Here is a 24,949-nt window from a genome sequence, read left to right as displayed (position 1 = left end):
CGCGACCAGTGCCTTAGCTGAGGTGTCGGATACGGGCCATTGTATTGCAGAATTACACCTGTATGTTCAATCTCCTTCCTTTTGGCAGATCGTGGGAAACAGCTTCTAATTTAAAATTCCTCTGCATATAATTGCGTCGTCTGGCTGCTGTCGTTTCGTTTGGACGCTCCTACAGGTTTGCTGGTTTATTTAACGAGGATCAGTTAATGACAAATAAAACTTCGTGTCATGCACAAAAATGGTCGAGGTGCACCTGTGTTGTTCAAAATATGCACCCAGAGACCGTGAACTCCTAACAATTACACGTACAGAGCAGGCTGACTCGGAGGAGGAGCGGGTTTCTGGTCGTTTAAACGTTAGGCTGCTGAAATTTATCTTGGCACACAGCAATATTTGAACTGCCCCAAACGAAGGGCACAATCATGTTTTAACAGGGTAAGGGATGAGATTCAGATCTTCAATCTCCAGTTTTAGTGGCTTCAGAAATGACAATACTTGTCTTTGTGTTCCCAACAGCAGGCTGAGTTCAGAAAGCAGATTATTGTCGACGCTCCCAGGCTGCGCAGTCAGCTGCTCGCAGGAGAGGAGGGGAACCCTCGCCATTTATCAGCGGGCAGCAGAGTTCAGATTTGGCTGGCTGACACGGAAAGACGGCTGTCCCAGTCCTCAGGATTTGGTCTCATTCTCTCATAAATCATAGTAAAATAATTCTGCTGCCAGCTTGGTGTAAGAGCAGATCCCTGCTTTGTTTTTTTTTTCTTAAAAGGTGGAATTTATGCGCTTCATTCTCCTCACATTTGGAATATTTGCTCGGTGAGCACAGGACCGGCTGGCTGCTGACTGTTTAATATTGTTAATTAGGTAGAGTTAACCCCAGGGTCTTTAAAATGTCAGCGCGTGGCTTGTTTGTCTTCAGCCCAAATGAATTTTTAATTCACTGCTAAGGTATTTAAATTTTCCAGCTAATTAAAACTCCCTGAAAAGTTGTTTGCAGGTGACACGTCAACGACAGTCTGAGTTAGAGCTAGAAACCGACAAACGAAACCAACTGCAGAACATACAGCAGAACATATAGCAGTACCAGCTTGGTGAGTTAAGGATGTAAACGCAGGGAGGAAAGACAGCCCAAACACCTAGGAGAGGAGCAGCGCTAGTTCAGGAAGCCCTTCTCAGCATCCTGAAACATGAGCTGGAGGAAGAAAAACCAAAGCTCTGTTAACATGTCAACGCTCCTCGGCTTTGTAGGAGCGTAGCCCTTGGAGCTGTCGGAAATAAATCTTTTTAGAGCCAGCATTTCAGCACAGGGGCTCTGTGCCTGCTGCTTGGCTCCTTAGCAGCACCCCTTTTCTCTTCCAGGCCTTTGGTTAACTCCTCACCTGTGGTTCCTAGTCCTGCCCTGCCCTGCTCCCCCTTGGCAGCTGTGCCCCGTCCCTCTCATTCCTGTTGCCTCTGCGCTTCTGTGTGCACAGTTGCTTTGCTGTTGATTGTTCTGGAGGGGTTTGAATGGTGGTTTGAGACAATATTTTTACTTTCTTGAAATTACTCCAGGGTTTTGAGTTTTGGCAGCTGATGAGCTTAGTGTCTGCAGGGGACTCATCATCAGTTACCACTGGGGAATGTTAGGGATTGATTTAACTCAGCCCATGAGCAGTAGGAAATGACATATTGGTGACAGCCTTCCCGGCAGTTGGTGTCGCAAATAGTTTAGCTGTGAGCGGAGACTTAATTGGTGCTCAGTGCTTCCCAGACAGAGGGGGCAGAGTGTCCCTCGCACGGCACAGCGCTGGAAGATACTGGGGACCAGGTGGAGAGGGGACTGTGGCTCTCAACCAAAACCAACCGACCAAAACAACAAAAGGAACCAATTTTCTAACTGAAAAGAACCTCTTTCTAACTAAAATACACAAGGTTGCTCTTCAAACCCCCCAAGCTCCCAACTCTTCCTCCCATCCCGCACTCCATATACGCTCAAGCTGCTGACTTGAAACAAAAAGTGGAGAAATCAGGCAGCTTCTTGTAATGTGTGACTGAAGAAAAGCGTCTTTGTGAGGCTTTTGGAAAAGAAATGTGGACTGGCAGTGGGTTTTCAGCACTCCAGGAGAGCCTGCCTCTGGTCCTACTGGCAGGTGACGTGAAGCGTGCTTTTTATTGAAAGTCCTTCAGCTCTGCCAACGGCAGTAACAAAGCCGCTCTCCGTTCTGTTTTTGCCAAGGGGAAGGGATTCATCTTATTGATGCTGCGCCACAGCCACTGTCTCATTAGGGAGATGGACCCTCGCGCCATCGAGGGAGGAGTTTACAAAACCACGGTGACTGTGAAGGAGAGGGCAGCGCTGCAACCCTCCCACCAGCTCTGTCCCTTGTTCCTCCGGTACGTTCTGTCCAAGCTCGCTTCAGATCACACTGAGCTGCTGAAATCCCTCTGTGTTCAACTGAGCAGCAGAGCTGGTGCAGCCCACCCTTTCCCCCTCTAGTCTTTACCACACCACAAAAAAAGTACGAAGAATAAATGCAGAATGCTTAGAAGCCCATAAGGGCTTAGTTGTTGGGCAGCTACTTCTGCACTCTCTCTACTCTTCCCCTTTCCAGAAAATAAAATGAGGCCGTTGCAGAAGAAACGCGTTGTGATGTTCTCAAGGTGGCCATCGCAGCTGCAAAAACAAAGGTGCTGAACCTGCCTCTGGGATGCCCAAGCTCGTTAGGATAAGGATGGGAAAGACAGTGGAAAAGGAATAGCATTTTTCTTTCTTTTCTGGAGTGGTTGGCATTTTTTTTCCCTTTGTAATTCATAAAAGCACGCAGAGAACCCTCTAAATGTTTTCTAACAGTTCTGAGGAGCATGACCATTGAAATGCTTTCTGCAGGTCAATATTAATGCGTCTTCGTAAAATTCAATTTTATGCCTTGGTACAGAATTACTTAAGCATATGCACTCTGGGGGGTTGTCAGTATTTTTAAAATTAAGCCCTGCTATTTCTGTGCTTATGTGTATGAGTTGGCAATTTTAATGCAAATTACGGTTTCTTAAAATAACTGAACCTACAGAGGCGACGGTGAGCTGCTTTCAGAGGAGAGCCTTCATCTCAAAGACCAGGCGTGTTGTCAAGCTGTCTAAATCGCCTCTGTCCAGCCTTTCTCACACTTCTTGTATGGACGGGGGTTATTATTTGCAGAGCACCTCAACGTGGCACCATGAACACCACAGGCGTGAAGAACAGCGACAATATATATGTTTTCCAGGAGGTGTAACGCTTGCCCTTGGCTCTGGGGGTTGTGCTGCCTTCCCCGGGCTCAATTCTCAAGGTGTGGGTGCCTTGGTGCAGGTGGATGTGGCCGGGAGGCAACCCCCAGACCCCCAGGACGGGTGGCAGCGGGCCACCAGCACCTCCGCCAACCCTTCCCATTCTGCTGCCCCCAAACTACCCAAGCGCTCCTCTCGGTTACAGCTAGATAAACACTTGTAACTAATAAAGAGCCCCCATCTGGGCTTTAACTCGCCCAACCAAAGCCATCACGCTCTCGTTTTGCCGTTCCTCTTTATTTATTCAGCTCTAAACTCGCCGCCTAGGGCGGGCTCAGCCCCACGGCACCTGAGGCACCGCGGGCCGGGCTCGGCGGGCGCGGCCTCCCCGCGGGGCTCGGCGGGGGCTCCCCACCGGCCCCGGGGGAAGGTGAAGGGGAGGGAAGGGGAAGGAAGGGGCTGGAAGGGGAGGCCCCCGGCCGTCCCCGCCCGCCGTGCCCTCCCCGCACGTCACTTGTTATGTCTCCGCCGGCGGCCGCGGCTCCGCCGGGGCGGGGACAGCGGCGGGAGGGAGGCCGGGGGCCCGCAGCCCTCAACGCCCCGCGGCCGCCGGCTGCCGCCCCCTTCCCTCGCCCCGTTCCCCCCTCGTCTTCCTCCTCCTCCTCCTCCTTCTTCCCCAGCCCGCCGGGAAGATGTGGCTGAAGCTGTGCTTCTTGCTGCTGTATTTCCTGGTGCTCTTCGTTCTGGCCAGGGTGTTCGAGGCCGTGGTGTGGTACGAGACCGGCTTCTTCGCCACGCAGCTGGTGGACCCGGTGGCGCTGAGCTTCAGGAAGCTGCGCACCATCCTGGAGTGCCGGGGGCTGGGGCACTCGGGGCTGCCCGAGAAGAAGGATGTCCGGGAGCTGGTGGAGAAGTCAGGTAGGGCCTCCTGCTCCTTCCCTCCGGCCTCTCTCCTTCCCTCCTGCTTCCCTCTTGCCACCCGGCCGCCCTCCTTCCCTCCCTGCACCCTCCTGCCCCCTTCCTTCCTTCTCTCCTGCCTCCTTCCCTCCTTCCTTCTCTCCTTTCCCCTCCTGCCTCCTTTCCTCCTTCCCTCCCTCCTGCCCTGCCTCCGGGCCTCAGGCGGCCACGGAGCCTCCACCGCCCGCTGGTGCAGGCACAGCCCCCCGGGCTCCGGCCAAGGGCATCAGGGCACGGTGCCCGCGACCGGGGGCTCGAAGCATATAAAAATATCTCTATTTATGCATTTTCAACGCTTTTTGCCACATCAGTGCACCCAGGGAGAGGCTCGGCGTGACCCCCGCCTGGGCCGCTCGCCCCAAACTCCGGCTCACGGCGAGATGTCACAGCGGGTAAATGGAGGAAGGCTCGGGGGAGCTCCGGGCTCGTGACGTGAAAAAGCTCCGCGGCGTTTGAAATGCTGACACCGCTGCACGCCGAGCGGGGAGAAGGCCTCCGCCAGGCTGCCAAGAAATGGTTTCTTCCCCCCCCAGGGGGAAAGGGTTATTTCTGATAAGCGAGCTCGGCCTGGCAGTGGGTGGTGTGGGTCGCAACGTTAGGCTTTGTTTGGCGGTTGAAAGCGAATGTCATCTGCCATGAAGAACGAGGAGGAAAGGATCCAAATATATGCAGGCTTGTGGGTTACTATTTACAGCTGGGGCCGGCTTTTTCCCTCCTGGCTCGCTCGCTTTCTTCCAGGTATTGCTGTCAGGATGGGTGCTGAGGGAAGCGGTGCCTCTGTAGGTGAGGAGCAGAAGAGATGGGCACAGAGAAAGGCAGTGCTTTTGTAGAAGAGGAGCAGAAGTAGATCCTGTGTGCAAAAGATGGCTTGGGAGAAGGCAGGGGAGCGTTTCAGAAGTTGGCAAAAAGCAGGTGAAAGAGGTAGGCTTCTGAGGAGCACTGAGTAGCGAGGGATGAGGAAGGATGAAGGTGGGCAGAGCTGCCGAAATGCCTTGAAAGTACGGCTGTTGGCGCGGGGCTGGCAGACGGAGATGGCCCAAAGGACTCGGGAGATGGGGCTGATGTAATAACCGTAGTGCCAACCAAGCAGGAAAGCGTGAGTAGCTGCTGTTAAATCGATGATCAGAGGGCTGCTTATAGGGGAAAGAGAAAACATGCTGGTGCTCTGGGCAGGCAGCGAGGGGACTCGAAAGTCCAGACAGAAAAAGAGAAGGATTTGGATGAATACAGTGAGTGCCATAACCCTAAAATGCTAACTCGTTTTAATAATTGATATTAATGCTGGACACTTAAATCTAATTTGCTTCTATTGTTCATTGTTTATTTATGTTGTTTATTCACTTTGCTGCTTCCACAGTAAAAACCATTAGGCAGTTTCGTTTTTGTTTCCAATCACTTTCACTCCTTGGCTGTCACGTACTTCCATGATGTCATTATGTTTGGGCTGCAAATGCTGCAGGGAAGTGTTTAACTCCAAACAAACTGTATTAACTGACTTCTTGAAATGTCATGGAAACAGTTCTAGTACCGATAGGCTTTGCAGGTTTTTTTTTTCTGTAATTGGAAGTTGTATGTAATGTAAATTTTAAGTTCTGTGAATACTTCTTGAGAGCTCTCGAGGGTTTCCCCTGTAGCACAACACTTTTTATTTTTGAGCGTTTTGTAGGAAACAGCCTCTTTGAACAGGACTGAATTTCTTCAAGGTTAATGGATTGGTTACCAAAATGCTGGTCGTCATTAACGGTGTTTGTAAGGACTGTGAAACAAAGCATGGGAAGGAAATGAGATTATGGAGGAAATATCAGAACAATTTTACCGTGAGCTAGGATGGAGCTGATGGGAGCTGTTTTTGCAACTTTGCAAACAGAATCCAACAGCTAAATTGTTCTGTGTTAGCTCTTTACTTGCCGTGGGACAATCAACATATATTTCAGTACCAAATTATTGATTGAAATTCTGGAAGTCTGCTTGAGTTATCAGCGTTAAGAATTTGCTTGCTGCAAAATTACTGTCGTGTGAAATGAAAGCAAAGATACATGAATGAACATTGCTGTCTGCCACTGAAATACCATTATTTTCAGGTAGCGAGGCTTAGAGGATGTTCATTTACTCTTTGTGTGCTCAGTTGCGTGCGTGGTACGTCTGTGTAATCAGAAGCGTAGTCAAATTGTTCACAGGCACATTGCTGTAGCTAGAATTAAAATAACTACTATAAAGTTCAGTTGCTGTCGTACTGAAAAGGGTTTTGAGAAACTCTTTTAAATATATCTCGAGAAACTGCTACTTTCTGAGATAAAATTGCCATTAGTGGTTGGATTTGTCGTTATTAAATCATCCTTCATAAGCGTCGCTTTAACTGCATTTCTCCAACTGCCCCTTTTTCAGGTGACCTTATGGAAGGAGAGCTTTATTCTGCTCTCAAGGAGGAAGAGGCCTCTGAATCGGTTTCAAGTACAAACTTTAGTGGTGAAATGCACTTCTATGAGCTCGTAGAAGATACAAAAGATGGGATCTGGCTGGTACAGGTATAGTAATTCTATCATTTGTTTTTATGTGTTTATCGTGTTCAGTGTATGTCTGGAAGGAGGAGTTCATGGGGGTGGTTAACTAGCAGGAAAACTGAGCAACAGAGGTGGTGGCAAAGATGAATGGTGTCAGGGAGGTCATGAGGAGCAAATCTGTTATAAAAACCAAGCAAGGCTGGAAGTGACAGAGCTCCTACACAGAGAAGAAGAAAACCTGTTGTTCTGTGGATTGCTTTCTGAAAGCCAGGTGCTTTGCAACCAGAAAACAAACAAAGCAGCACACATTTAACTCCATGAACTATGCAAGTGCTGGGCCCTGATAGTGCGCGGGTTTGTGTGTTGTGTGAAGTAGGTGCATTAAGGATAGATGCCCCCAGGTGCCACAGGAGGGGTGCCTCTGGTCTTGCTCTTCTTTTGGGGCTCTGGTCTTGCTGTTCTCTTCTTTTTTGGGGCTCCACACTCAGCCCCAACTGGTTTAAGTGTCCTAAGGGGCTTACAGCCTTGGTGAAGAGGTAAGAGAGGTTGTAAAAGTGCAAGATCTCAGCGTGCTGCTTCCCAGGCTAGCAGGCTGTTTGCACAACGTGTTCTGGTGGCTTGAAGTCTGCCTTTCCCCAAACCTTCTGGACTCACTGATTTATGGCATGCTTCGCCAGGGCTGCGTGAGAATGAGAGAATATTTGTGGGGTGAGTGGGGGAGAGGAGACCCAGACTTTTGCAGATGGGGTTCTGAAACAATTTATCGTCACTGTTGAGAACATGAGAACGTAAGATGAGTAATCTAGGCCAGAATGTAAAAACTACTTTTCTTCATCAACTTCTCCATTGATAAGAGACTTTGTTTAGGCAAAAGTTCACTGCTACCGGCCACATCAGGCAACCAGAATTCTCCACCAGACAATCCATTGTTTAGTTGAGAGCTCTACTTCCTGGATTAAATGGTTTGTCTGGTCTCCTCTCTTCATGTTTTCTATTTAAATAGATTTTCAGGATCTAATGACTTGCTGGTACTAGAGCTGCATCATTAACCACATCAGAGCTCACCCTAAAATAGACAACGAGGACAGACAACCTTCATGGTCGAAATGGCATTTGTATTTTGGAAAAGATCATTGAGTCTAAGTTTCAGGCTTAAATCATACAGGAGGGGATTCTTCAAGCAGAGAGAAGCTGTTGAAAGGAAGTTTAGTTAACGTCTCCCAGCTTGCTGACAAATACATTTACGAATATACTATGAAAAACCTCCTCTCTTCTCCATACTGTTCACAGGAGTAAAATATGACACTTCTCTGTTGTCAGTTGTTTGCAGAATTTTAATCATATTTTCAGCTAGCTTTATAATAGCCAATCAAACAGGCTGCATTTTGATATCTCAAGTGTGATAAATGTTTGTCATCATTCGGGAAATATTTGAACAGCAATTCACTTGGTCACAATGGCTGTGGAAAAAAATACTGGAATTTACTGAATAATTTACTTGGTGAACGCTATTTGTCTCTTTGTTGACAATAAAAACCACTAAAGATATCAAATTTCTGCTTTTCATTCCTGCCTTCACTCAAGTTTTCATCGCTGAGTTTTCGTTTGTTCCCTTCCCTACCCTAACTTCTCTCCTACGCTAGTTTCTTCGTGTCCTTTCAAGGATCTTTGCCTGCTCTTTTCACGCTCCTCTTCTCTGCAAAGGTTTTTTTATTATTGCTTTCCACTTCCGACTCCGGATTGCTGTCCTTTGTCACTCTCCTTTACCATTAGGCATGCCATGGAAACTTCCCAGCTACCGAGCTCGGTGCTTAGCCAGGGGACAGTAAGAGAGGAGGATGCCTCACTGAGCGGTTCAGTGACCGCAGAGCCTCCGTTCCCCTGCTCTGTTGTTGCTGGCTGGGAAGCAGAAAGGAGCTCCAGTTCCTTCCAGGATCCTGACTGTGGCTGTTCCACGTGGGCTGCGAAAGTGGAGGGAAAGGATGAGTTCTGGCTCGGCTGGTGCAGCGGTGGTTGGTTGAGGTGGTGTCGAAGGCTTCATGACGATATATCAGAACGTGGAGACTGGGAAGAGGATTTTTGTTTCCCCGTGCGTGTAAATGAAATTTCTGGGGTGGTGCAAGCTGGTGGTGTATGATGGCAAACGCTGTCCACAGAGAATCAAAAACGAGGAAACTACAACTAGTTCCTGATATGTCTGACAAATGCAGAAGTGAATTTACCATCTAGAGCCAGGAAGGCGGATTTCTTGAAGAAAGTTGAAGTCCATACACAAGTCAACAAAGTCTTTTGTGGCTGTGTTTCTTTCTCTGGAAGTCCAGAAGTGAAGCAGCCAGGTTCATTGGAATTTGTTTACCCACGGAGCTGTTCACGAGTGCCCTGTGCTCCTGCATGGAGCTTCCACAGACAGCAGCGAGTTCTCTCCTATTAGCTCATGACCTCAACGCTTTTCCTTTTATGTTTTTCTTCTTGCTTGCCAGCTGCTGTTACGCACTTCTCTGGCTGGCAGGGAGAATGAGTGGTAGTTTCTGGAGCAGGGACTGGTGCTGCTTGGCCTGGCGGTAGAGGAGGAACACAGAGCAATGGCTTTTTCAGACTGCTGTGGCTTATGCTCAGGGGCTAGTCTCTGGAAGCGACTTCTGACAATGTCATAGCCATTGTGGCTTTTTAAAAACATACAATAAATGATCTAGAGATAAAATCCTTTTTGAATGAAGTTAAAATCTAAATTTATATATATATATTTTAAAAAACAGTCCTTGTTGTAACATGGTGGTAGAAAGAAGCAAAGGGAGCTTTATTCCTGGCTTTGAAGCTGCAGGACAAACCTCTTCATCATGCCTGGTAGCGGTTCAAAAGGCATTACTGTGGGTGTAGGTCATAGAATCACAGAATCACCTTGGTTGGAAAGGGCCTTAAAGATCACCGTGTCCAACCATCAACCTGACCTGCTGAGTCCTAGCACTAAACCACGTCCTTAGTGCCACGTCCACACGTCTCCTAAACCCCAGTCTGATCTGCATCTGAGCTTCTTGTTCAAGCGGTGTAATCACAGAGCGAGGGATGTTGGTGCAGGGCTTTGGTGATCTCTTGTTTCTTTTCTGTTTTCATTTGCTTTTGCTTGCATGTAGAGTACTTTTCATATTTGCCTTTTTTCAATTTGCCAGGTGACTGGCTGTTCTCGTTAGGAGGAAATTAAGTGGAAGCATTTAGCTAATTTACAATACGTTGTTCAGTATTTGTGCTGTTTCCAGTAGCTTCAGCACCATTTACCATAGGATACCCAATGTTAACTTTCATTAGCCTTTTTGAGAGCCTTCCTACCCAGCCAAGGGTGTAGAATACCCTCAGCTAAGACTTAACAGTTCTCACACTGCCTTCATAACTTTGTTAATTGATTATAGCAGCTCATTCATTTTCAGCCTCTCTTCAGATCACCCAACCTTCCTTGAGAAACTACACAGAATTATGAGGTAGTTAATTTTTGCAGGCTTCAATGAATTTGGTCTTCCAGCTTTGCCCATTTTGGTCAAATTTCTCCTAGTCTCTTTCTCAGAAAAGTTAAATAATAATAAAAAATCAGACACCTTTAATCCATGTGGATGGATTCTGAGCCAGTTGTGAGTCCTTGGGACAGAGTGGCTGTGGAAATTGTTCCATCAGCACAATGCCGAATAATAATCAGCGTGTGAAATGTTTCACGATGAGTAGAGGTGCAGAGAGGCAGGCAGAAAGGATTGATGTTATCTTGAGTAACGTAAACGGGCCTTTTCCCATGCTTCTAATAAAGAACACCCCCGTTCGGTTTTAATTAGATGTATTTCTAAACGTGAATTGTCCCAATATTTTTACCTCTGCTTTGTCTGTGGTAGGATAGCAACATAACAGTTAATTACAAAAGGTTCTGTGAAAAATGTTTATAGACCGATGCTTGTATATCTTTGTGGATACGAAGTCTTTCAGGGAGTGCATGGACTCTTTACAGCGATATGAAGCTTCCTTTGCTCATATACTCTCTGCAGGCACCTTGGAAGAGTTCCTGGGCCTCCAGGGGTCTGGATATCTCAAACTGGAAACTGCTGAACCGGACTGACAGCTCTCACACACGCACCGCCCTACCAGTTCGTTAAATAAGTTAGAAATGAGCTTGGCTTTTGGCGAAATCACGCAGGTTTTTCCAACCGGGATGTCTGTACTGCTTTGTGCAGAGACTGGGCAAGGGTTGGCTGCTCCTGGGAGGATTACCTGCATGTGTTTGTGTGCAGCAGCTAATCGTGTCTCTTCCCCCCCAGGTTTTGTTCTTCCTGAGGATTTCAGCCCTGTTACAACTCCCTAGTGCCCGGTCTCGATGAGCACTTGGAGCTGTCTTTGCGGCCAATCTCGAAAACCAAGCTTTGACTATTTGTGTGAACCAGGTTTTGACGGCGTGCATTCAGAATTTTGTGTGCTCTTAGGATGAGCAGGTGTGCCTGACACCTGGTATCCTGGCTGAGTTCCAGCTTGGATACTTGGAGCTTCCCTTGGTGCTTTCACTTGGATACAGCTTTCTCTCCCTTTAATGACACATACTCACATCCCATAATGGCTGAGAGATGCTGCCAAGGTGAATATTTTTCCCTCACCGAATAAAACTTCAAAAAGCACATGTGCATCACCTAGCTCCGAGCTTCTGTTGCATTGTGACGGTCTCACGGTTCTGCCTTTCTGCTTTGATTTCTTTTCTTTTTAGCGTTCCCATCTCTGGTGCCATGTGACAAACACAAATAGCGCGGCACTTAATCAAACCAGTGAGGCACAAGGGTTGTTTGAATGTGCAAAGCAAATAATTCATCTGGATGTTTTTGCTGTTACTGAGGTTACTTTGGGTTTCTGAGACCATGAGACTGGGTAACAACTAGTTTTAAGGGCTGATTTTTGGAACGTCCTCTGGAAAAAGCTGCTTGTCAGAAGCGCTCAGGTTCCATGCGAGATTATCCTTGTGTTTGCTGTGGGTTGCGAAGTGCTCAGGTTGCTGCAAGTTGTTGAGGTGGAAGCAACTTGTTAAGAGTGTTGTTTTCATTCCAGGGCAAAGTCTTGTGTGCGGTACATGGCAAGGATTATTCCCCATTTAAAAAACGCTGCTTAATCCTATTCAGTATCTGTGATATCAGGGTGTGTAGCAGCTCTTCTATCATGTGGCAGCAATTCTTATACATCGAGTGTTTCTGTCCTCCGTATGACTTCTCTATCAGAGGAGGAAGAGACAATAACAGAAGGAACTAGAACTGATTAAAGAAATGAGAGCTGGAATACCATGAAGTGTTGTTAGCTCTTCATTTTGCCAACCTGGCTCAAATTCTCGAGCCTTGTGATACCCAAGCAGTCTCAGCTGTAAGCTTCAAGACTTACGGAGACCAATTCTTATTATAATGACCTGTTTTGAAATCCAGACGTACCTGTCTAAAAGAGATTGAGCAATGTCTGATTTAAATGAGCAGAAAAATAGAAAAGTGCTCAACCGAGGCTATTATCGTGTTGCGCTCAAATCCTGCTGGGGCACCAGAACAAGAATCTGTCTTGGCGTATTGTTAGAGCAAATTCTTCAACAGCAGCAGTGTGTCCTTGAGTCTCTTCGATATCTGCATCTTTTAATGGCATTTTAAGAATACGTTTCATAAAATAACTTAGAAAAAGACATAGCAGGACCTGGGAAATCACACTGTAACTGCATCGGTGACAGTTACGCAGTGGTCAGGGCGATACCCCTGCATCTACCTGAGAGGCTCTCATTGTGGGTTAAGCAAGAGGCACGTTGCCCTATTTTACAAAACACTTAGATGCTTCTTTTCCTGGGATATTTATTTTTAAAGCCTGTTTGCTTCTTTAATGTCGTAACTGTGGCTATTTTAATATACAGATCAAAATGATTTTATTAATTAGGTTCTTGACTGGCATCGTTTGGGACTGTTCTGTCTAATTCAAAGTCAGGAGAGCTCTTCACTGCAAAAGCTACCTATGAAACCCCTGTTGAAATCATCAGGATTTTAGTTCTTTCAGTATTATATGTCCTTAGATTAGTTTTTCCTTTCTTACCTGTTGTGTCTGAAAGTCTCCCTTCCAGTTATTTTGATACGCGGTGGAAAACAGAGAAGAAAATGGGAATATATGGATAGATGGGGTTTTGGAAGTCTCCTTTATTTCTCTGTTTGCTTCCCACATCTTGCGGGATATCTTACCTGCAGTATTTCACAATATTGAGAAGCTTCTGACTTCTTGGTGTATTTTATGGTCCTCCCAAATTCACGGATGCAGTACGAAGAGACTTGTGTCTGAGGCTTCAGAGGAAGCTTGTGGGTAGGTGCCCACCGAGAGCCTAACCTCCTCTCCAGTTTCTTCTTCCATGGTAGTTCTTCCACTAAAACAGCATAACATTCATACGTAGAGGAAGAAGAGTAGTTCAGAACCAGTCCCCTGGGCTGGGTTGGGCGTACCTTAGGCAGCAGATCTATTCCGTGGTGTGGGACTGTTAAATGACAGGGTTACTCTGATCCTATTGGGTTCTCTTAGCCCGTTAAGATGATTAATGGATTAATTGGATTATCTCCACTGTATTATTTGTCACTCTGACAGTTGATATTTTGCAGAACGTGAACGCAGCTAATAACGAGAGAAGCTTGAAGGGCTCGTGTTCCCGTAAATGTCACAGTTGTTTCCCAGCAGTGCTAGTTGATCTCAGAAAAGATACCCGAGTTTTGGGTTGTTTTGCTCTGTGTGAGCTTTGTCTTGACTCCTTCGATATGAAATAAAGCATGTGGCTGAAAGGGGCCGTCTTGATTAGTGACTTCACCTCTGCCAGGCCGTTTATAAAACACCTTGCTCTCTCTCTTAAATCATAAGTTGCCCGTGTGTAATACTCCTATCGACTGTTCCACTCCTCTTGGAAATCTATCTGGCTTTTGGTCTGAGAGTTTTCATGGCTAATTTGTTCTTATTGTGCTTAAATTGACATTCCCCTTTAGTTCTGTGACTCCTAATGCCTGCCCCGCTCCTCCCGATACCTGAGATCAATCAAGCAGTTTGTTTTTGTCAGGCCTAATACTTCTAGGATTGCTTATTTCACAGCCAGTTAATATTGATGGCTTACAGCTCCTGTTGGATCAACTAAGAGACCCGAGCTTTTCCTCTCGTCGTCGTTTCTAAGCGATGAACTCCCCGAGTGTCCTGTTCATTATTGAATTCAATTTCATTTCTGACACTCTGCACTGTGAGATTTGTGCAGCTCTTCCTGGACGGCATTATAATCCTCTTCTGTACCTAGACGTGCTTCCCAGTTTTATGTCAGCTACAAATGGCTTTGGGAGACTTCAGCCTTCTGCAGGAAGGGCATTAAGAGGAACATACGCCGAACTGGTCGCCGAGATAAATCCATTAAGAAGCCTGGTACTACTTCTCTGGCATTTTGATGTTTTCTTGCCTTAGCCAATTTCTGATTCGCTTTCCGATTTTTTTACGCACTATAAAAATTTATCTCCAGTCCTCTAGAAAATTTTCCACGTGGCATAATGCTAGACCCTCTGCCAAGATTACTACGTTCCCTTGGTCTTGAAACTCGGTTCTTTATCTTTAGGGAAAGATTGATTTTTAACTCGCAGCTAAGCAGGAATGATACAACTTCAGTAACTCCATGCTGGAAGGGGATAGAAAATGTAATCCGCTCTGTGCCTTTACGGTTTGCCTTACAGTTTTGCGTACTGTTGAGATCAAAGTAGTGGGATTTTTTTTTTTCATTCGCTCTTAAATATAGTTACTCACTCTGCAGTCAGAGCGTAAATTACCCTGCCAGTGTTTTTATACAAAATCTTTGCAGGTGCATCTGCAGCTTTGTGTGCTCGTTGGGTCACAGCTCGGTGACAGCCAGCCTACTTACTGATTTGAAGTGCATTAAGTTCTGCTTCCATCTTCAGGTGATGGTCTCTTTCCATACGCTTGCTGACCTGTCCGTAGCCAGCCATCTCCTCGTTACATGAAAATTGAGTCAGAGCATGAATTCCATTTCTGAGACCTAAATTACCTTACACTTCTACCTTCCCTGCATCTCAGTCCTGCTGCTTTTCCCCCTGTTCTGTTCTTATTCGGTTGAAAAGCCTCCTGGTGCAGCTTCTAGTGTTTCTTTTCATAGTCTAACTTGAATTGCCCTTTTTCTGACTTGTTTTTATTTCTTGCTTGTCTTTCTTCGCTAGCTCTTCCTCTTGTCTTACTTTTTTTTCCCATTCCTTGTAGATTCTCAGACTATTTCAAACATATTTTTGGAAGCCTTTGCTAGGAAGAAATGCAGGATTTGACATCTTTTCCCCCTTTGCTTAAAATACAAAATCCTGAGAGCTTTGCCACCTTGCACTTGAAGAACTTGCAGGCCTCTTTTGCATTCCAGCTCCCGGTTTCCTCAGTCAGTTTTTTTTTTTAAGTTACATTTCTTAACTTATCAAAAATCACACTTCTTAAATAAAGCCTGTTACAAGTGTTTGCAAGTTAGCTTTAATTTCAGCCGAATTACACCGTGATTGCTTAACCTCCAGTCGCTGTCCCTGACTTCCCCCCTTCCACAGAGATGATTGCTTCCCCTTGTCTCCCTGGTGAGCTCCCAGTGCTGTAGGTGGGTGTTGTCTGCAGGAGCAGCTGCAATAGATGCCTTTTTTTTAGCTGTAATGACATAAAGCATGAGACCAAGACTTTTTGCAAAGTGTGCAAAACCATAGTAAGGTTCTTGCTATCTAGTTACTAAATAAAAACTGCCAGTTCTGGCCTTTTCTTGCAACGTAAACAGCTTTCTCCAAGAGAACGGGCTTTTTCGGAGGATGGGAATTAATCTGAATTAAAAATAAATAAATAAATGAATAGCCCAGTAACTGTGCTAGGCTTTTACTGAGCTCGCACAGGGTTTGGGGAGCAACTGATCTGAGTAATTGTTCCACAGAATAAGAGTTACCAAGGCTTTACTTGGATGCTTACTAATAAAGCTTAATGGCTCCTTTCAGTGTCAGGTCCGTTTGTCATGCTGTAGCAGCTCTGAGGATACATTGATATGTGTCCAAAGGTGTCTTGAGGAATGTGGTCTCTTCGTTGAAGCATACAAAAGTCAGAAATTTAAGATATCTGAGGCAATTGCTCCAGTTACAGTTCAGCTGGAGGGGATGTAAAGAAGCCTCAGTAGTGCAGGAGGTTTCCCCAGCTGGTTATCTTGGTGCTTGAAGGTTACATTAAGCTAATCCCTGGGGAAGCAAAAAGGCTTTTCTAACTGACGTGTGTTTTGATAACAGCTTGAAGGACTCCTATCTAGATGTTCACCTGTGATTTTATTTAAACACGTTGGGAGGAGGAACGGGAGGGTGATCTGCAACTGCAGTTTTGCTTTGTTTCTCTCTATAGGGGGTTGTGCTGAGTGAATCCTTACGTTTTTAGTTTCTGGGTGGATGCTGCTTACCACAAATCAGATAATGTTTGGAGCCTCAACAGCCAGACATGCTTTCCAGCTGTGTGCCTCAGCCTGTACGCAGAGAACTGTTAGTCGTGCTGCCAACCTGCCTTGCCGAGGAAAACTGACATTTCTGGTTATTAAGTCTGAAAATGTTTGGGAGAAGTTTAATGGGGGGTAAACAAATACCTAACAAATGGAAATTTCAAAACTTCATTTAAAAACACATTTCAAGTGGTTGCCAGTCAGTTTGCATAAGCATGGGAGGCATTTCCAAAATAGAAAGTGTGACTGCTGATGGAATAACGCATGATCAGTCATGTCATTCAGAATTACCTGCCAACAAAAGGCAGGCAGTTGATTTTTCTCCCCCCCTTCTCTGTACGGTTGTAAGTCAGATAATGGTGCTTATTCGTTGTCATTTGCATCCGTAGAAGCTTACGTCTACGTAACCAGAAGTACTTCTTTAACATATTCGGTTATAAGGAATCAGACCTTGGGATCTATCACACCAAATTATCATCCTGCAATTGCAGATGGGGCGTTTGGGGTTGGTGGGACAGTCACGTGAACTCGCAGAGTGAGCCACTGGCAAAGGTGTAAGGAGTCAAGATTTTTAGGCATTATCTGGGAGTTTGACCGTTAGTTTCTGCTGCTCAGAAGTGGCTGTTGGCAGTCTAATCTGGTACCAAGTGCAGACATTATAACACGTTTTACTTGCTCTGAGACAAGGTTTCTTTGGTGTGCTGTAACTTTAATGGAGCGTGGTGACAAAATAATTGTCTTTTTTACTGCAAAGAAGAGGAACCTGCAATACAATTTCCCTTTGTCTCTTACAATGAACCAGTTAACAATAGCTTTGTTGTTTCCCCAAAGTTTTTGTTAAGTGTCACTGATTTTATTATCCTAGCAGGTACTTAAAATGACGATGCACTTTTGCCTTTCTGCAGAAACTGTATTTCTGTCTGTCAGCTTCACTTTCCAGAAACACTTACCATGATTACCTGTTGTATGTTCCTATTGTATGCCCTAAGGGAAGGGGAAAACAGTAGCAAGGGTGACCAGATCTTTACTTTCGTAATATTTACCCTTTATTTTGGGAAGCAAACTCACTGTGATACTAAATTGTTACCTCTTTTGTCACTAGGTCATAGCAAACGACAGAAGTCCACTGGTGGGTAAAGTCCACTGGGAGAAAATGGTGAAGAAAGTATCAAGATTTGGCATACGTACGGGCACTTTCAACTGTTCCAGTGACCCCAGGTATATTCTTAAAGGATTACCTAAATCCCCAGAATATCTGAAGGCTTAGCCGTATTCTGGCAGCGGGGCTTCCTGTGTTGTAAAAGTAGCTGTGATAGAGGGTGGCTTTCTTCGTGGTTTTTATCTCTGCTAAAGGCTGTTCTGAATATTGCATTATTTATCAACATCATCAACGCAGATCTGCAGCTTCCTGAAGCATCATGGGGAGACGCGTGATTAGACTTGGTAGAGCGTAGTGCAGCAGTGGAAGGGAGTGAACAGGAGCATCCAGCCTTGTAGTAAAGGCATTCGGGGACAGGAGCCGTGCTTTCTTAGCACAAAGCTGAATATAGCCCATACAGGAGAGCTGTATCAGTTGTAGAGTTGCTATCTTGCCATCTGGAAAGGGGAAACGCAGATTAATGTGAACCTTGGAAGCGGTGCCTGCTTCTCAGGGTTGCTGACAAGCCCTGCTCCCTGACAAATACGTATATGTTTATATATAAACCTGAACACGCCCTTTGACAACATGCAGTGTGCTGTGCAAGATTCACTGATGTTTGCGTGTGATTTGAAATGAGAAAGAGAAGCAGAGTCAAAGAAGCTATTAATAATTCTGTGCCACCAGCAGTTGTTTCTACAACATTTTGCTGGAAGCATTTGCTTCACATGACAAGAAACCTTGTCTAGAATTCCAGTCACATGCATGGGGATGCATGCGTGTTCTGTATCTTAATCCTAAACATTTACAGAAATCACAATGTTAATCATGAGAGAAAATTGGTAGACTTTGCAGTGTTTAGCAAAATAATCTTGTATAATCAAAATGTCGGTATTTGGACATTTTACACGGTTGGCAGTGTTTCTCTTTGCATAGCTCCTAATTAGTCTTGGTATTATGATAAAATATTTTAAATAAATACATGTATGACTTTTTTGTAATCTAAGAAGTGTCTTGTTTTCTTGAGTCAGTCCTCTTGAACAGTTTTCATTAAGTTGCAGCTGAAATGCCAGGGGACACCACATGCAGTAATAGACAGGATACCAGTGGGGCAATATCTTGGGGCTCCTCGTAAAAATGCTACCTTCAGATTCCTGAAATGAGGAGTTGTGCTTGTCTGAAGAGGTGTTGATAGACCTGGAAAGGACGTGGGTCAGATGGCCAGTGGCTGAGGCCGATGGCTCATGAGCTCGTTCCATCTCCACGCTCTGCCAGGCAGTGAGAGTGTTCTTTCAGCCCAGACCATCTGGTGGCATGTGCCTGCTTCCTCCTCTGCTGGTTTTTGTGGTGAGCTCTCTCACCACACCTCTCAACCTGTTGGCATCCTTCCAGAACGGCCCCAGTAGAAAGTATGTACCCATCTCAGCTTCGTGAAAGCAACTGCAAACAGACCAACTTCACCCTGCTGCCACTTGGCAAAAGTGGGCTGGAAGGAAGCACTGGGAAAAGGTTATCTGCAGGTTTGGGAAAGCAGTGGGACGCTGACTTGTATTGTACTGGTTGTTTTCTTGGCCGGAATGCCTAGGAAAAATAGCTTCTAACACTAAAGCTTTGTAGTGAAGAGAAAAGTGTCTGCTTGCATGCTTTGCAAAGCCAGTTACGAAGCAGGAATGACTGATGTATGGCCTCATTTACTCTAATAACTGATGGAAATTAACGCCATCCCTCTCCAGTGTTTTACAGGTATACGTCTCTTTTTAGCCTTCTTGTAAGATAGCAAATGTGTTGGAAGAATGAATGCTCTTTGTCAGGGAATATTTGGGTGCCTCTATTTCCTACTGTTACCTGTAAAAACTCCCAGGTGCTGACCGTGTGTAATTTTGGGGCTCATTAAGGAAATGTAAGGAGTACAAAACCATAACCTAACTTGCCATTGTCTTTGTAGATACTGCAGGAGGAGGGGTTGGCTGAAATCCACCCTCATCATGTCGGTTCCACAAACCAGCACCTCCAAGGGCAAAGTAATGCTCAAAGAATACAATGGACGCAAGATTGAAGTGGAGCACATTTTCAAGTGGATCACAGCCCACGCTGCTTCTCGGATCAAAACCATCTACAACTCCGAACATTTAAGAGAAGAATGGAACAAAAGCGACCAGTATCGGGTGAAAATCTACCTGTTTGCCAACCTCGACCAGCCTCCGGCCTTCTTCTCTGCACTAAGTGTAAAGTTTACCGGAAGAGTAGAGTTTATTTTTGTCAACGTGGAAAACTGGGACAATAAAAGTTACATGGCAGAAATCGGTGTCTACAAGACACCATCCTACATACTTAGGACTCCTGAGGGGATCTACAGGTATGGAAATAACACTGGTGAATTCATATCACTACGTGCCATGGATTCCTTTTTGCGCTCGCTGCAACCAGAAGTTAACGATTTGTTTGTTTTAAGCCTAGTTTTGGTTAATCTGATGGCTTGGATGGACCTGTTTATTACACAGGGCGCTACTATAAAGCGCTTTGTGGTTCTTATAAGCACTTTAGGGACGTATAATTCACTACTAATTATTTCCTGGCTCCCCGTGTTGGGTTTTTTGCAACTACCTTACTTAGACAGCTTTTACGAGTACAGTTTAAAACTCTTCAGGTACTCTAACACAACTACTTTGGCTTCTTGGGTAAGAGCCGACTGGATGTTCTACTCCTCACACCCAGCCCTCTTCCTCAGCACGTACCTTGGTCATGGTTTACTCATCGATTACTTTGAGAAAAAAAGAAGGCGCAATAACAACAACGACGAAGTAAATGCAAACAATCTGGAGTGGCTGTCAAGTCTGTGGGACTGGTACACCAGCTACTTGTTTCATCCCATTGCTTCTTTCCAACACTTCCCCTTTGACTCGGATTGGGACGAAGACCCAGACTTGTTCTTGGAGCGACTGGCCTTCCCCGATCTCTGGCTGCACCCTCTGATACCGACTGATTACATAAAAAACTTGCCGATGTGGAGGTTTAAATGCCTCGGCGTCCATTCTGATGAGGAGGTGTTGGAAACCAGTCAAGACAGCGAAAGTGACTCTGACAGTGAAAACAAAGAGGTCTTCAGCAGCGAAAAAGAAGTCTCGGAGGACGATGAGCCAAACACATTTCAGAGGCCCAGCGCAGGAAAGCGGCGGTGCCGTGCCGAGACCTGTTCGTGTGCCAGTAAATATTGTCACAGCGAGCCATACGAACGGAAAGCGAGGTCGTACGGGTCGTACAGCACCGCAGGTGACACGGAGCCAGATTGGTCGGCGTGGCCCCCCGAGATGTTGCACTGTACAGAATGCGTTGTGTGTCTAGAGAATTTTGAGAACGGCTGCCTGCTCATGGGCTTGCCGTGCGGCCACGTCTTCCACCAGAATTGCATCGTGATGTGGCTGGCCGGGGGGCGGCACTGCTGCCCCGTCTGCAGGTGGGCTTCGTACAAAAAAAAGCAGCCATACACACATCCGCAGCCTTTGTCACACGATACCCCATCTTAGCTGTGCGCTGCCGTCCTTTGTAAGCTTTCAGGATATTACTGCTTGCCTTTTAAATGTTAGTCACTTAAAAGATTATGTGGTTTGAAGTTTTAGTTTAAATGTTAGTGCAGTGAACTAAAATATACATGAAGCTAACGTTAACGACAGAATCATTTGGTTGCCTTGTATGTCGAACTGAATGCATACTTAACCGTACGGTAACTTTTTTTTCTTTTCAACATCCGGAAGCTCGATGCTGTTTTTGTAAGCACAAAAATCAAGCCTCCAACAAAGCGTATTCCAGCAAACGTTTACACGTTAGGATGTGGGTGAAATCGAAATTCGAATCAGAGACAATTGCTTAATTTAAGTGTTTCTTATTTTAGAGTCTGTTCAGCACATCTTTGTTGAATAATGTATGTTGTAAGACAGTACCATTTAAAAAGAAATCCGTGAAATAAATTATTTTAAAAGGAGATTTGTAATGTTAATTGTTTTGATAAATATTTTGTGTGTATGGTTACAGATGTCTTGCTGGTCTGATTTATCTGTGAAGACAATAAAAATATAACACAACTTTTGTGACTAATAACTCGTCTCCTAGTGATGCTGGAATTCCTTCCTCCAGTGTTTGCCGCTGACCAGGCAGAAGGCAGTGGTGCTACACTGCAGGCTTCTTCATTCCTAAGTCCTTCAGAGTTGAGGTGCTTCTCTGCTTGACCGGGGCTTTTCTAATTAACCACAAATAGCTTTATCGGGCAGAGATCGTCTTCTGATCCAGCTGTCTGTGCAGTACCCCTATCTGCAGACATCTAGGAAGACTTCAGAGCATCCCTCTACAGCCTCAAAGGGAACCGTCATGAAGCAGCAGGATGGGATGCAGTGCCTGAAGCAGCTTGTAAAGGTAAAATGTGCCAGATTCCAAGTGGTTTTTTGGAAGTGACTTCAGATTTCTTGGAGAAAAGTGAGTTGTTTGATGCCAGGAAAAAAAAAAAAAAAAAAAAAAAAAAAAAAGGCAGTCTGGTTTCTTTGTGTTTCAGTAAGAAACTCTAGTTTTGGTTGTATCTTTGAGAAATAGTCTGACTGAAATCTGAAGGATTTTGTTTGTTTGTTTTGGGGGGGTTGGTGATGATTGGTGATGATGAAGTAAGAAGAAAATGTTAAATTAGAAATTGTTTTCAATTGTTTAACGTGGTAGAAGCAGCAGTCATTTTTATTTCCTTTCTGGTTCTTGCCCTTGTGATACTAGAAGAGAAATAAAGGCAATAATGGGCAGCATAAACGCAGGTCTCTCTTGCAGTTAAAACCTCTCTCTTTGCTGTGTCCCTGCAGCCATTGGGGAGGTTTGCGCTCACAGAGCTCTTTGGCATCGTTTCCTCTGTGCAGGAGACCCGGACACTAATTTTTTTCCTAATCAACAAATGTTTCACACCTCCAGTCAGTCACCAGGTGTTATCGCAGGAGGACACTCCTAATAGCCGGAGGAGCTGTTTTTAACTGTGAGTACTCTTTCTTTCCTCATTTCCTATTGCAATACTGAAGCTGGGAAGTAGCAGGGGCACAGTACCTGCCACCTCCCTCGCAGTGCAGACGGAAATTTTTACTCCGTGTGAGGCCTGTCAGCACACGGCCTTTATCCCTGGCTGCTGAGGCAGAGCAGAGACCAGGCGTAACGGGGCAAAGAGCACTTCTGCTCCCTGTGCATGAGCAGCGTGACGCTCAGTCATATGCCTCATAAAAAAAAAACGGGGCTGAAATCCACATTGCTTGTCTTGAAAGCTGCACCTCAAAAAGAGGAAAGCTTCAGCTCTGCCGCCTCAAGAAGAGGAAAACTTCAGTGAAAATAATAAATGCAGTAGCTGACGTACCAAAGTATACAGGTGAGAGTCCACCTTCGCACTGATTTTCCCTGGTACCTCAGCATTTTGCAAACGCCACGAGGGGTGAGTTCAAGCGAGGCCGTGTCCTCGGGCACTGCGTGCCGCTGGAAATCCGACAGCTCCACGTGGGTGCACGGGGCCGCCTTTATTTGCAAACGGCCGTGCACGCCTGCCTCAGCTGAAGACTCTTTTCACGCCCTCCGTTGCTCTCCTGATCTAGTTCTTCTGATAAATGACACAAACTGCTGTTTAATTAGCAGAAAAGCCGCAGAGGGCACATCCGTATGCGCGGATAATTACGACCAGTAGATGGTAGTGACGGAAGGCCTCGTCCCCTCGTGTCGGCCAGCCTGCCTTACATTAATTGTGATCCAGTTCCTGGTGAATACATCTGCTTTGAAACCCACAGCAGCTGGCGCAGCGTGTTGGCGCTCCCAGCAGTGAGGGTGTATTTGTTTTACCAAATGTTTGTGCCAGTGGCAGCATCCAAATGTGTTTTTTTTTTTATGGAGCGCAGGTTCTCAGGCAGTCCTTACCCAAACCTCTGCCGGTTTTAAGGCTGGGGAGGAGAGAAAAGGCAGGTCGGGGTGTCCCTGCTGGCTTGTTTTGCTGTGGTGTGCAAGTATTTGGTGCCTCGAGTTGCGGTGCGGCTGTGTGAGGTATGGGGCTGTGCCCCCAGGCCCAAAAGCTGGTGACTGAACACAAAATGGTGGATGACAAACCCACCAAGGGCTGTGCCTTGGCGACGGGTTATGGAGGTGTGGGGCCGTCCCTGGGCTAGGAGGGGACGGGTTTGGGTTGTGCTGGGGGTTCTGCCTGAGCTGCGGTGTGGTGTGCTGCCTGCTTGGTGCCCCGTCCAAAACGGTGGGCAAAGCTTGGGGGGGGAATGACAGGGGTGAGCTGGGCGTTACTGGGGCTGTTAGCGAAGCGGGGGCTTCACCAGTGGGGTCTCTGTGAGGGTGAGCTGTTGGGGCTGGCTTCAGCGGACGGCACCGTCCTGCCTCGCCTTCTGCCCTGCGCCATCACTGCGGGCCCGGGCCCCGGGGCTGCAGGGAGGGCGTGAGGGGACATCAGAGGGCTGCTGTCCGGCCCCAAAGCCATGGGTGTGGGTGCTTCTGCTGCCGTCTGATATCTTCTTTTAACTTATTTTTACACTTTTAAAACTATTTTAAAACCTATTTTTTTATTTTTTCTTCATTTTATTTTTTTCTTCATTTTATTATTTTTTTTCCCTTCATTTTCTTTTTTTTTTTCCCTTCACTCTTTTTTTTTCCCTTCACTTTCTTTTATTTCCTTCGCTTTCTCTATGTCAGTGTTAATCTCTTCAATTTTTATTATTATTATTTTCATTTAATTCTTTTTCAGCTGCCGCTGCCCACCGCCTCCCGCCCCTCCCATTCCCTGGGCGAGCAGGGCGGGGCGGGGGCGTGGCCTGGAGGCACAGGGGGGCGTGGCCACCCGGAGGGGCGTGGCCAGCCCGGCGCCGTGCCCCCTCAGCCCCCACCCACACCCGCCGCAGCAGCGCTAGGGCGGCGCCTATGGCGCACGCGCAGCCGGGCGGGGAGGGGCTCCGGCGCATGCGCAGCGGGCCCGCCCGCGCCCCGGGAGGTGAGGGCGGAAGTGGCGGGCGCTGCCATGGGGCTGTTCGGGAAGACCCCGGAGAAACCGCCCAAGGAGATGGTGAGGGGCGGGGGGAGTCCGCTGAGGGGCCGGGGGAGGGGGGCTCGGGGCTGTGGGGAGCTGGGGGCGGCCTCTTCCCGCAGGTAACCAGTGACAGGACCAGAGGGAGCGGCCTCAAGCTGTGCCAGGGGAGGTTCAGGTTGTGATGAGGGGACGTTTCTCCTCAGGAAGGGCAGTCAGGCCTTGGGACGGGGAGGGGGTGGCGACACCGTCCCTGGGGGCGTTCGAGGAGAGGTTGGGCCTGGTGCTTGGGACGCGGGTTGGTGGTGACATCGGTGGTTGGGCCAGGTGGTCCTGCAGGGCTTGTCCAAGCTCCCTGGTGAAGAGCGGGGCTGCAGGGACCCGCGGTTATCAGCGCGGGGCTGCGGTGGTTTTGCCGTGCTGGGCAGCGGAACGCCACAGCCGCTCTCTCGCTGCCCCCTCCTCAGGTGAGGAGGGGAAGAAGTAAGGGAAGGAACAACTCACGGGCTGAGATAAGGGTAATTGAATTAAAGAGGAAAAAAATATCAAGGAAATACTATTATTGAATAAACAGTTCAACCAAAGGGAAAAAA

At 46.7% G+C, this 24,949-nt stretch overlaps 1 protein-coding gene across 4 annotated transcripts in view; it reads left to right on the top strand.

Moving 5' to 3' along the window:
- The first annotated feature begins 3,716 nt into the window (after positions 1-3,716).
- Positions 3,717-24,949, top strand: part of LOC118165539 (charged multivesicular body protein 3) — a 29,668-nt gene continuing 8,435 nt past the window's right edge. The window contains exons 1-5 of one of the 4 annotated variants that reach the window (XM_035323612.1): positions 4,022-4,158; positions 4,936-5,118; positions 6,583-6,722; positions 17,297-17,412; positions 19,278-21,411. In XM_035323612.1, the coding sequence (XP_035179503.1) occupies positions 5,061-5,118; positions 6,583-6,722; positions 17,297-17,412; positions 19,278-20,856 (1,893 nt within the window). In that variant the 5' untranslated portion in view covers positions 4,022-4,158; positions 4,936-5,060 and the 3' untranslated portion in view covers positions 20,857-21,411. Of the gene's footprint in view, positions 4,159-4,935; positions 5,119-6,582; positions 6,723-17,296; positions 17,413-19,277; positions 21,412-24,350; positions 24,396-24,949 lie in introns of those variants that run through there. The other 3 variants (XM_035323611.1, XM_035323614.1, XM_035323613.1) reach the window with 3 other exon arrangements.

The sequence above is a fragment of the Oxyura jamaicensis genome, chromosome 4 (genome assembly GCF_011077185.1).
Source record: "Oxyura jamaicensis isolate SHBP4307 breed ruddy duck chromosome 4, BPBGC_Ojam_1.0, whole genome shotgun sequence".
Lineage (NCBI taxonomy): Eukaryota > Metazoa > Chordata > Aves > Anseriformes > Anatidae > Oxyura > Oxyura jamaicensis.
This window is presented reverse-complemented; position numbering and strand designations above follow the sequence as displayed.